This window comes from Trachurus trachurus (genome assembly GCF_905171665.1).
Source record: "Trachurus trachurus genome assembly, chromosome: 24".
NCBI lineage: Eukaryota > Metazoa > Chordata > Actinopteri > Carangiformes > Carangidae > Trachurus > Trachurus trachurus.
In genome coordinates this window covers 2,123,184-2,136,348 of record NC_139910.1, presented here as the reverse complement: position 1 = coordinate 2,136,348, position 13,165 = coordinate 2,123,184, and the positions used below count along the sequence as shown (strand labels likewise).

Here is a 13,165-nt window from a genome sequence, read left to right as displayed (position 1 = left end):
TGGTTTCTCCGAGTGTTTTAGACTGAAATCTGCTCTATTTTCAGCCAATCAGAGGAGGTGTGTGTGTGTGTGTGTGAGTGTGTGTGTGTTTTGTTGGACTTACCCGCCTTCGAAGATCTTGATGCGTGTCGGTTCGTTGGCGGGCTGTTTGACCGACACCTCCTTCTCCACCTGCTCCTCCTTCGACCGGTCCCACGACACCACTCCCTTCATCTTCCTCCCGAAGTGACTGACGTCGACCGGCATCAGCTCCGGCTTCAGCTGTAGAGACGAGGACACGGAGGAGGTGAGGAGTACGGAGCGGACGGACAGGTTTAGTTTATTCATTCTAGTAGTATTCATTCTAGAACTTCTTTTGAACTTCGTTAAGTTTTACGAGGAGAAACGGGAGATCGGCGTTAGCTTGTGGCTAATGTCAGCTAGTGTTGTTAGCTGGGTCATTCCAGAATTGGAGGACATTTAAGGACTGAAACACCTCAAAATTTTACTATTTATTTGATCATTTTCTGCTATATATTTAAGAAATACAGGTAATTAATCATCAAATAATTATGTTTGGCCAGCTCAGGACTCAAAGTGACATTTTTTATTAGATATTCTATATATTGTGTGTGCTGCTTGGTGCAACCCTGTTACCAATACTCAGGAACCTGTAAAGGTATTATATAAGTATTTATCTATAAATATTTGCCAAAATACATAATGAATATAATCATACACACTACCAAAATGACAATAGGATAAACCCTCATGAGCTGATACAGTCATTTAAGATAATTTTAAGATAAATTACACAGTAACAGGGTTGAAATTAGAGTAACAGGGTTGAACAAAGTAACAGGGTTGAATAGATTCATTACTTTTGATTGTAGATTATGACATAAATCGCAACCCTGTTACTCTGGAGTAACAGGGTTGCAAGTAACAGGGTTGAAAATCAATGCTTATGTCAGCTGTTTAGCAGAAGAAAGATGCTAGCTATGGAATGTAATGTTACTGTAAGGTTGAGAACAAACTTAGTTATTTAAAGGAACAAAGAAAACTTTGAAAATATTTTGCCTTATTCTGGTAATATGAGTAACAGGGTTGCATTGGTTAGAGTGACGCACTCAATCAGGGCAGACAAAATATGAAAAATATGAAAAATAGAAGAGAGGACTTACCTTGTGTCTACCCATGCTATTATCTAACAGTTTGATAATACAAATTATTTTGTGTCATGTGTCTCATACTTCTTTTTCTTCTTCTTCTCTGCTAAAAAGGTTTTGGTAACAGGGTTGCGTGGATGTTGAGGGACACAACTTTTGTGCAAAATTACTTTTATTTAAAATATGTTTATGATTAAACTAAGTGTTTTTACACTTACAAAAGACATAAATCAACAAAATCATACAAAAAAATTAAAATTTTAAACTTATTTTAACCGCTTTATTTGACATGCATGTTGGCCATTAAGAGGGTGGGACAAGAGAAAAAGGCCATTTTAGGGGGTGCTTAGAGTTATTTTGTATTTTAAATAATATTTTGGAACCAATTTTTGTATAACTATATTTATATTTTGTCTCAGAGTAATTATAATTTTCACCACAAATGCAAGTTTTGGAATTTCATGCATGATTTATTGAAAATGAATGGGTGGGACATGAAATGTCCTCCAATTCTGGAATGACCCAGCTAGCATCGTTAGCTACTAGCTAGTGAGTGACCAAAACAATGATCCCCCCCCCCCCCCCCTTTTCATTTCTTGGTTACTTTGTTAGGCTTCCTTCATTTTTTCTCAGTTTACCCCTTGGCCTCAACTGAACCTTCCTCTTGTCAGCTTTCCGCTACCATCTCTTGTGTTAGAGTCGTTTTTTTACAGCTGTAAAACACACTAAAAACATCGGCGTTAACTTGTAGCTAATGTCAGCTAGCGTCGTTAGCTAGCATCGTTAGCTACTAGCTAGTGAGTGACCAAAACAATGATTTTTTCCCCCACTTTTCGGGAAAAGTCATGTAATGCCCGTTTAATCGCTCTTTAGCCACGTCTGTCTTCTATCACGGACACCATTTTTCTGATGTATAAATTAGATCACATTTTCCTTATAAGCTATTTAAATCTGCCTAATTTTCAATGGTTTCCAATGGGAGTTAACCCTTCCATGACCATTGTTTGTCCAACCTAGCAACAGTAACCGTGGAAGCGCCTTCAGACTGGAATAATCTTCCTTTAAATTTACGCTCATTGACCTCTTTTCATAGGTTTAAATATTCTGTGTCTTCTTATTTTGAGTTAAATTGCACAAGTTTCAGATGATTTATATCAATCTTTTTTTTTTTTTTTTTGTAACACTGTAATTTCAATTTGAATATTATGTTATTATTTTACATTTCTCTTAGTTTATTTAGGCTCTATGGCCATTTGCGGCCATCGAGAGGTTGTGTCCATTTTTTTGTACTAAATTCTTTTATGTCTGTGTTGATGTCTGTTGTCTTTGTTGTTGTATGTTTGTAGATTGTTGATTGTGTCTTGTCTCTTTTTGGTTTGTAATGTATATTAGGACCCCCTCGAAAACGAGAGCATTCCTCTCAAGGGGTTCATCCTATTAGATAAAATTTCTGAATGAATGAGGGCGGGACTTGACAAAGGGTCAATTAGGTGTTTGTGTGTTGTTCTCTGCACCTACCTGATCAAATCTCAGCTTCCAGGCCACCGACGACACCAGCTTCCCGGAGCTGGGAGGCGACATGGCTGCCGTGGTGAACATGAGGTCGGTGTTCCTCCTCTGTTTGGAGCGCAGCAGGGCGAGCGCGGCCTTGGTGCTGAGGTTGAGGGGGTTGGGGTTGTAGGTGTTGACGCTCCAGGAGCCGTAGACGGAGCCTCGCGGGCCGGCCGGGGCGCTGCTGGGCTTGGTGTACTTCAGGAAGCACCAGCTGACCCGGCTGGTGGTGCGCAGGCTGGGGAACTGGAAAAACTGCTGCACGTCTGCGGCCACGTCGCCGAACAGCAGCGTCTGCCCCGCTGCCGCCGCCGCTCCGGGCTGCTGGTGGTTGGCGGCGAGCTGCACCAGCATGCTGACCGGGAGCTTACTGCTGGACGGCGGCTTCGCGTTGTCTCCGTCCTCGGCGTCGTTGGACGAGACCATGGACTGGGGGCTGCAGCTCGGCTCTAGAGCTGAATCGTCCACGTCCAGCTCCTCAGGGGAGTCCCGCCCACCTGCAGCGGTTTGGAAAAATATCGATTCGTCAATGCATTGGAATATATTTATTTACACTGCAAAAACTCCAAATCTTTCCAAGAATATTTGTCTTATTTCTTGTCAAAATGTCTCATTTCTAGTCCAAACTAACCTCTTTTCACTTAGAATAAGACTCATCACCTAAAACTTAACTTGTTTTTAGATCATTTTCACTTGTTTCAAACCAATTTTCACTTGAAAAAGGTTTTTTGTGCTTGTAATAAGAAGGAAAAACTCAGACCCAAATTTGACGAACCGGGGAGGGGAGCTTCGAGAAGCTTCCGCTACAAACAAGCTTGAAATATAGACTTATTTAATTATTTTCGGGACAATTTCGCATTTCTGGTCTTCAATACAAGACGGACATTACATACGAGCAGCATGGAGGTATTTGGATGTTTTTTGGTGTGTCCTTTTGTTACGAAGACAGTTGGTATCCATTTGCAACCGTTATATGGACATGCATATGGACTCTGAAACTTCTCCCAGCCCTTAGTCCACATGAGGGTGAGGAGATAATGAGTGAAATTTGAATTTTGGGTGAACTATCCCTTTAAAAATCTAAAAACGGGTCAATGGCAACCCGAACACAAGAGGAAGGTTAAACCAATATTGAATCGAATTGCGACCTAAAGAATGAAGACCGAATCGAATGGTGAGGTTCTTAACACCACGCAGCTCTTCCCACCTGAGGCCGGAGATCGGTCGGTGACGATCTGGAGGGGAGGGGTGAAGCTCTCGGGCCGGGGCACGTCGGGGAGGTGTGGGGCCGAGGACCGGACTGGGATGGCGATCTTGTTGGTGACGAGAGGGAAGTCGCCCAGAGGCGGAGACGAGGACATCCTGTCGCAGTCGTCCACGGAGCCCTCGCTCTTTAGCCGCTGCCCTCGGCCCGGCCGCTCCGCCTCGTTGCTGTTGCCGCTGTTGCCGCTCTCTGTGCCGCTCAGCTCCACGGCGCCCATCTCCTTGACGATCTGCCCGTACATCCGCTCCTCCTTCACCCTCTTCTGCTGCTTGGTCTCGATGAAGAGCTCCAGGGAGCTGGCCGGGGACAGCATGCGCTTGCTGCCGCCGACGCCGGCGCCCGAGGCGTCCGTGGTGGAGATGGTGCCCGACGTTAGCGACAGCGGGATGCCCGTGTTGAGGTGGTGTTGCTGCTCCGGCTGCGAGTCCGGCACCTTCCACAGCGGGTAGCGCAGCACCGTGCCGTCCGTCTGGCCCAGGAAGTGCGAGAGGTTGAAGCCGGTCCCGCTGATGCCTCCTCCGATTCCTACGGGAGTTTTACCGGCAGCGACCGAAGGCGACGCATTGCTGCTGATGCTGCTGATGCTGCTGCTGCTGTCGACGACGATGCCGCCCAAACCTGCCGCTCCACCGCCGTGCGTCGCTACGAGCTGACTAACACTGGTGTACATAACACTGCCGAACGATGGCACATGGGTTTGGATGCGCACGGGGACCAGCATGCCCGGCAGCGAGGCCTGGGAGCCCTGGAGGTTCTGCGTGGCGAAGACGGGCTGGATCTGCTGCAGCAGCACGGAGCTGGCGGTGGTGGTGGTGGTGATGGGCAGTGCGTGCTTGGAGGAGATGGAGCTGAAGTTCTGCTGCTGCTGCTGCTGCTGCTGGGACAGAGGAGACGACCGGGACGGGAAGACAGAGGCGGGAAACATCTGGTTGTCCGACTTCCCGTCGTGGAGCGGCTGCTGGTCGTGGATCGGCGGGTGGAGCGGCTGCTGTTTGTGCGGTGGCGGATGTCTGATGTGGAGCTTCTGGAGCTGCTGCTGCTGCTGCTGCTGCCGGGACGTGGGTCCGGCCTCCTGGCTCCAGAAGAGACCGGGCTGCTGGAAGGAGAGGAAGGGGGGGGGGGCCGCTCTGGTACTGCTGCAGACTGACTTCTTTATTACTCATGACCTCGTGACCCGGGTGCTCGCCCTCAGAGGACGAACCCTGGGCTGAAAGACGATGCTGTTGGGACCTGAAGTGGAGAAAAGATTCAATATTCTGATTATCATAATAAATAAGTAGTAGGCTGTGAAAGTGAAATCAATATTTATGCAAATTCCTCTTTTTTTTTAATACGTCCATGACCTTTATGACCCAGAGTTTGAATCAGCTGCTGGAGATCAGCTGAGGTCTCAAACTGTACCAAAGTTTTTTAAAGTTAGTCTTGATGTTATGAAACACTTGAAAAATATAAAAAGTGTTATTTGTCATGTTTAAAGCAGAAGGAAGCGGAATGTTTGTGTTAATATAAGTCTTAAATAGTTCTATCTTCCGACAGTAATCACTTATATAGAGTGTTTGGTCTGTCAGTCACTCTGCTCTGCTGTAAGCCGAGGAGAAAACTTTCCTTGTATCCTACAACCTTTATCTAATGAGGAGAGAGAACGGCATAAAGGGGCGGTCCTCTCTGTGTGTGCAGCCAAGGGATGCGCGTGAATGTGGTGACGTAGGGACGAGGGCGGGGACTGCTAACTCCATCGGCTGACAGGAAGTTAGACAAAACCACCGGATCGCTTACTTCTGCTTTAATATTTCAATCTTTAAGTCAAATTAGACTGATAATAACTTCATGGATCATTGAAATCAGTGAGTTCATACACAAAAACTGAAGGACCTATAAGATTGACAGAATAAGAAGAAGAAACTCCGCCCTCCTCACCTGCCGTACAGCGGTTCATCCTGCAGACTGTCCTCACTGATGCTCTGCTGGAGAAGATGCTGGTGGTGCTGTTGGTGTTGGTGAGATCCTAAACCTGTGCATTAAAAAAAACCCAAAACATAATCACTCGTTTTAAATAAAATTGTGCTAATCCTGAGCTAACCTGATTGGTTTGAGAATCGGCTAAACAGTTGAAGCCCCGCCCACTCTACTGAGCAGACAGACACAGGGACAACAACCATGATACTGATATTTGCATGACAGTATTGGAGGAGTATCATACATTCAGTTCTTGCCTCAGTTAGATTTGACTGATCGTCCACATAATTAAAGCTGTAAAGTGATTCTCACCACCAGAGCTGCTGCCAACTCTCTTGGTTCTGTTGGCTTCTGTTGGTCCCGTTGGTCCGGACCAGGCCCCGTGCTCCAAACTCTCCTGTTTGATCGACAGCTCAGCCCCCCCTGGCTCCTGGGCGACGGCCTCTGGATAAACACTCAGCGAAGCCTGTCAAGTGTGTGAGTGAAGTGTGGAGTGGGTCAGTCAGGCAGGAAATAAAAATAATATGATAGTTAGCGTGTCAGAGGAAAACGGTGGAGGAGCCAAGAAAATCACTTTCTGTTGCCCTCTTTCTGAGCTGCCTCCTCCTTTCAACTTTACACATGTTTTTTAAACTTAAAAGAATAGTTCACTCAAAATTGAAACTGCATGTCCAACGGTTGCAAATGGATACCAACTGTCTTTGTAACAAAAAGACACACCAAAAAACATCCAAATACCTCCATGCTGCTCGTATGTAATGTCCGTCTTGTATTGAAGCCCCGAAATGCGAAATTGTTCCGAAAAAAATTAAATAAGTCTATATTTCAAGCTTGTTTGCAGCGGAAGCTCCTCTTCCTGATCCGTCCAAATCTCGCGAGATTTGCGCCGGCACACTATGGAGGTATTTGGATGTTTTTTGGTGTGTCTTTTTGTTATGAAGACAGTTGGTATCCATTTGCAACCGTTATATCGACATGCACTGCTACGCCGAGACCCCCTGTAACTGTAAAGAAGCCACGGAGGACTCTGAAACTTCTCCCAGCCCTTAGTCGACATGAGGGTGAGTAGATAATGAGTGGAATTTCAATTTTGAGTGAACTATTCCTTTAAGAACAATCTACAGCTTCCTCTAACAGAGTAAGAACAGCAGGAAGTGTTTTCACGCTAACCTGTCGGACGAGGTATCCACGCCGGCGCTCCTTCATGGCGGAGGCGCTGGAGTAGAGTTCTCCCTGTCTGGACGTGGACAAGCTCCCGTAGTCGAAGGATTTGCTGCGCATCTCGGGCAGCTCGGTGGGCAGCGTGCACGGAGCCTGCTCCGACGAAGACCTCCTCATCTCCCTCTGCTGGTGGTGGCTGGAATGACCGCTGCCGGGCACCGTCAGGAACTCGGACTGTTTAGCTGCACCGCCGGAGACCGACGAGTCATCCTGGTTCAGGGGCAAAAAAAAGGACAAAAGTTAGTAGTTTGGACACAGTAGGAGCAAGTTGAAATAAAACTGTTAGATGTCTATGGATATTCTCATTCATCCAGGTCATTGTTCTTTTCTGGGCAAATTGAATCGTAGGCAACTGGACGTATTTGTCTGGGAAGATGTTTAGCCTCTTAACCAAGGGGCTTCATCAGTTCGTACGCAACAAGTCTCACTAGTCCGCACGATTGAATTTATTGAATTGACTATTGAATTAGTGCGGACTTGGATAATAGGCGAAATGTCTTCCCAAACAAATACAAGTCCAGATGCCTACGATTCAATTTGCCCAGGTCCAACTAGTGCAGACTAGTGAGACTTGTTGCGTACGAACTGATGAAGCCCCTTGGATAAGAGGCGAAACGTCTGCATAAAATATTGAATAAAACTTTCAATGAGAAAAAAAAGAGACGAAACGTCTTTCCAGACAAATACAAGTCCAGTTGCCTACGATTCAATTTGCCCAGGAAAAGAAAAGAAAGACTACTGAAACTTCTGGAGTAGGTCTGTGGATATTCTCATTCATCCAGGTCATCGTTATCTTTGGGCCACGAATTGAATCGAAGGCAACTGGACTTGTATTTGTTTAGGAAGATGTTTCGCCTCTTCTCAAAGGGGCTTCATCAGTTCATAACGCATCGGTCGGAGTAGTCCTCAGTTCGACTAGTCCTAGTTCGTCAGACTAGTGAGGACTAGTCAGACCAATGCGTTAGGAGCTGATGAAACCCTTTGATAAGAAGCAAAACGTCTTCCTAGACAAATACAAGTCCAGTTGCCTACGATTCAATTTGTTGCCCAGAGAAACTTCTGTAGACACCTGAACCTAATGCCTTGTTGAGGAGGTACCTGTTTGGTGGGTGAGATGGACTTGAGGCCTTCGTCTCGGTCGAAGGACATGGAGAAGGACGAGGAGTGGGACAGGTTGCTCTCCTGACTGGGGCTGCGTGAGAGGCTGGTGCAGGTCGACTCGAAGCTCGACTCCCCAGACGAGTGCTCCATGTCCGTCAGCCGAAGCCTCTTCTTCTTGGGCGGAAGCTTCTCCGACGGCATCTGGGAGAGCGTGTCGCTCCTCTGTGGCAGCTGAAACTCCTCGATGTGCGGCTGCTGCTTCTCCGGCTCCTTGATCATCGGAGCGTCCGTATCTTTCTCCGGTTTGTCCGGCTCCTCCGTCACCCTGATCTCTGGGACTTGGATGTTGGGTTGTCGCACCAGTTTGTGTGGGATGTGGTAAGGCTGGCCCGGCGAGGCTGCGGCGGATGAAGATGAGAGGGAAGCCAGGTCACTGTCACTTTGCAGCTGCTGCTCGGTGCTCTCCGTCCTCAGCAGGGCCGACTCAGGACTCAGAGCGTCCTCAAAAATGTCGGAGTCGGACTGCTCGGAGTACTGGCTTGGTGGGCCTTTCTCTGAGGGCTGGTACCCCGGGTGCTCGAAGGACTCGGACTTCTCGAAGGAATTTGGCCGGCTGAGGGAGTTGGTGTGTTGGATGACTGATATGACGTTGCCAGCTGCCTTCCTGGCCTCAGAGTCAGTAAACAAAGCGATGTCCTCGGAGCACATGCTGGCACAGGTGTCGAAGCTGTCCGACTGGCTGTGAGCGCTGTGGAGCGAGCCCTTCCCTGTCGGGGTGCCTCTCGACCCGTCCAGACTACTCTGTTTAAAGTCATAGTCCCCCATCATCTCCACTGAACCACTACAGCTGCTGTCACAGTGTCCAGGACTGTCCTCCTCGTCCCCAACACTCTTCTCTTTCCTCCTTTTCCTTGTGGCTATTTCTGACATGCTAACTTTAGTACCATAAGGGCTGTAGGGGATGTGCTCCGGGACTCCGGGGCTGCGCTCACCGATCTTCATCCCCAGAGACGAGGCCAGATTCTTGGGCATGTGTCCATAGCCCTCGGCCTCTCCTACGTGGGCTTCATTGGCTGAATGTTCAAACGCAGCCTGTCGTCTGAGTCTGCGAAGCCCCGTTGGGTAGAAAACATCATCGGATGAGATCATCTCGTCGAAGGAGTGGCTACCCCGAATCCCCGGGGGGACGCTGAGGTTGGGAGGGGACGACGTTGGCATGGAGTTACTCCTGATGAGGGTCCCAGAGTCTGATGGAGGCTCCAACAGCCCTGTACTGCTTTGACAGGGTCCTGTTGTGTACTGCTTAGGATCTCCAGAGATCCCTACATCCCCTCTGAAACAGATATGGTCCTCAGCTATCTTCCCCATGTCCATGATAGCAGCACCTTGCTTTAGGCCGGCCAGGCCGCCCGGGTCAGGCCCGGCCATGGCCACCGTGATGGACTGTCTGGATCTAGAGTTGGGCCGGTAGTACCAAGTCCGACCGAACATAATCTCTTCGTACGTCTTGACGTTAGTATTGGGGGGGCTGATCTGCTGCTCGGCGCTCTCGGAGCGTGAGAAGTAGCCGGAGTCCGTGCTGCCTTTGCTGTGAGGACTGAGGAGGTTCAGGGACTGGGACATGGCACAGTCGGTGTCCTGGCCTTTCTTCTCCGTCAGCCTCAGGGCCAAGCGCTGTTTGATGGTGGGCGAGTCGTCCAGTGAACGAGCTCTTCCACCGGCCTGCGACGCCAACATGTGGTGCGACCCCTTAATGTCCGGAAATGGGGGGCACTCCATTGGTGTGGAGGGGACTCCCCCCGGCCTGGGGACGATTAGGATAGGCACTTTCATAGGTCCCACAGGCAGCTCTTCAGCTGAGTCTGCATATGCTGGTTCCACACCACCTGTACAGGAGAGTGGAGGAGAAAACAATCAACAGGTGAAGATTGATTAAAAGGTTTTACCTGAAAATGATAAAAATCGGAATCTTTTCCTGCAGCTGTTCCCAAAGTTTTTTGTATGACATTAAAGCTAGAGCATGAATTGTAAAATCATTATATACTACTGCAACTATTTGTGCAAATCTAATTAAAATATTTATCATTATTTTTTCATAAGCACATCTTCTGCGCATTGTTTTGCGATTGATTTGGCGACCACCTTCACACCCGGAACACCTTTTACCACCTTGTGATTTCACTGACAGGAAGTGAAACTAGTCAGTGAAAAAGTAATTTATAAAGTCATTAAAAATGACCTGTATTCTTGTTGGCTTCGAAGGAGATCTGCGGGATGGGGCTGTCTTTGTCCGTCAGCATGGTGGAGCCCTCCACACCTTCCTCGTCCGTGTCGGTGCTCTGCTCGCCGTCGGAGTGGACCTCGGCTTCTCCCTGGGGCGACGCCTGGTCCATGTCCCCGCCGCGGGCCACCGCCAGCTCTGAGAACGGGACGAGTCCGGCCTTGATGGCGTGAGCGTGGGACTTGCGATGCTTGTACAGGTTGCTCTTGGTTTTGAAGGAGAAGCCGCAGGGGACGCAGGGGTACGGCCTCTCCCCGGTGTGAGAGCGGATGTGCTTCTTCAGGACGCTGGGCTTGGCGCAGGCGCGGCCGCAGTAGTTGCAGATGTACTTCCCCGGCTTCTTCGGCTTGTGCTCCTTCTTGCTGTAGCCCTCCTCGCCGGGCTCGGGGCCCGACTGAGAATACTGTCCAAAGGAGCTGGGTAAACTGGGGGATTTCTGTCGGGTAAACCTTCCTGCCCCGGCCCCGTGGGGGTGTGTGTGTCCCGGGTGTCCCACAGGGTACAGATCATCTGAGGGCAACTGGCCGGCGAAGGGCCAGGCGTGAGGCTCCAGGCCCGGCTGCGGTTTGGCTCCTGAGAGGAAGCGCTCCGTCTGCGGGTGCTGAGGGTACGGCTGGCCCAGCTGGTAGGGGTACCCCCGCGGGAACGCCTGAGCAAACGGCCCTTGGGGGTCTTGAGATGGTGGGCCTCCTATGGCCCCGACTGCAGACGGTCCAGATAGCAGCTTTCCAGAGTTCCCCGTGATTGCGTACTTCTGCTGAGGCGCCGACCCCCCGGTGGCGCCGCATGGCAAACTCTCGCGGTGTTTCGCCTCCGGGTCGGCAAAAGTGCTTCGTTTGGAGGTGGCCGAGGGCTCCGACGCCCACTTCCTCTGCAGGGGCACCTTCTCCTTCAACGGTTCCTTATTTGAACATTTCTGCCCGGTGGCAGCTGATTCGCGAGCCTCCATCTCGGTCAAGCTCTTCTGTGAGTAAGAAGAGGGAGGAAAGTGGGGGGAGCTGGGAGATGGGAGGGTCCTGGAGGGGGTTACCAGTTCCCCAATCTACCAGACATGATCGCTGAACCTTTGAGGGCTGAGTTCACAGAAACAGGAAGTACCCGTCCATCTGATTGTGGAGCCCGGCTGGAAACAGGAATCAGGAAGTGGAAATAAAAGTGGAGCTTTAGTGGATGACATCAGAAACGTCTCTCTCCCTTTGCCATCTTGTAAACACGCGAACGTCGTTGTGCGTCGCTCCTCTGTCCAGTTCATCTAAAGGCAGAAGGATCCTCGAGTGATCTGGAGGAAACACAAAGAGACAAGATGGATGACGACAATGTGGAGAGTGAATCAAATTCAACAACAACAACAACAACAACACCATCATCAGCAAGAAGAGGCTGAGCAGAGTTCTGGGTTTCACCTTTCTTCTGGTCAAAGTGCTTGGTAGAGTCGATCCTCCGTCTGTAGCTTCAACAGTCATTCAGTTCTCTCAAGAAAAGGACCTGTGACAAAACAAAGAGACAAGAAGGAAAAGGTTAGTCTGGTTGATTTGTCCACATAATAATCAAACTCAGCAGCAGCCAAACCTTCACCTGACGTGTTGAAGCCGTTTAACCTTTCACAACAACAGCAGCAACAGCAGCAGCAGCAGCTCAGACTCAGTTCGTTCTGTACTGAACCAGCCTGATGTGCGAATGTAAATGTCATTGATTGCTCAGTTAGTTCCTTCACACTGGAATCCATCTGTGCTTTTTTTTGCCATTTCCACCCCTTCCTCCTCCTCCTCCCTCCCTCCCTCTCTCTCTTCAGCCCTCCCTCCTTCCCTCCCTCCCTCCTTCCACTTGGGTGAGTCACCGATGCAAAGCAAACCCACGCTGTTCCTAAAAAGACACACAAAGGCTTATAAATAGAGCTGTGGAAGTGACGTCGGAGTGTCATAATGTGTGTAGGCGTCCGAAAAGGCCGAGTCGAAGAGCAGAGCAGCCATCAGCGCTCGCACCTTTCCTTCCTCCCAGGCGATCATAGTTTCATCTAACTCGGTATGTACTCTGTCCAAAGGCAAACACACACACACACACAGGAACACACAGGAACACACACACACATTCTTGCGTACAGTACTTTGGAGGCTTTGCAAACTGCACTGCAAACACTGCAGACCCAGAGTGCATGTGTGTGTGTTTCCGTTGTTTAACGTTTCTTAACCACACCAACACCTGATAGCAGTGCACGCACGCACACACACACACACACACACGCACACATACACACACACCCTTGCTGAAGTTGCAGTTTTGCTTTGTATTTCCTCATCTCAGGGTTTAAACAACCTCCCTCGCACTCAGGATTGCGACACACAACACACACACACACAGACACACACAGACACACACACACACACAGAGTGGCCTCAGTGCTGGTAAGCAGGGCTCAGTGACGTGTGTGTGTGTGTGTGTGTGTGTCTGGGGGCCCAACGTGAGATCTATAAATAGGAGTTGAGAAAAACACGCTGTATTCTTAGCAGCAGGAACGTTAACTTTGGGCTACCTTGTGTTGCCACATACACACAAACACACGCACACACTAACACACACACACACACACACACATCAGATCCATTATCTCAGCCGCCCAGAGTCACATTGTGATGTTTTCCATGG

The 13,165-nt window shown here is 49.2% G+C and overlaps 1 protein-coding gene across 1 annotated transcript in view; it reads right to left on the bottom strand.

Annotated features, from left to right (window-relative positions):
- Nucleotides 1-12,357, bottom strand: part of hivep2a (HIVEP zinc finger 2a) — a 30,131-nt gene extending 17,774 nt beyond the window's left edge. The window contains 11 exon segments of the mRNA XM_084000948.1: nucleotides 104-261; nucleotides 2,667-3,196; nucleotides 3,907-5,083; nucleotides 5,085-5,193; nucleotides 5,881-5,974; nucleotides 6,232-6,385; nucleotides 7,090-7,350; nucleotides 8,239-10,127; nucleotides 10,481-11,801; nucleotides 11,926-12,007; nucleotides 12,098-12,357. Of these exon segments, the coding sequence (XP_083857074.1) occupies nucleotides 104-261; nucleotides 2,667-3,196; nucleotides 3,907-5,083; nucleotides 5,085-5,193; nucleotides 5,881-5,974; nucleotides 6,232-6,385; nucleotides 7,090-7,350; nucleotides 8,239-10,127; nucleotides 10,481-11,471 (5,363 nt within the window). The 5' untranslated portion in view covers nucleotides 11,472-11,801; nucleotides 11,926-12,007; nucleotides 12,098-12,357.
- Nucleotides 12,358-13,165: the final 808 nt, after the last annotated feature.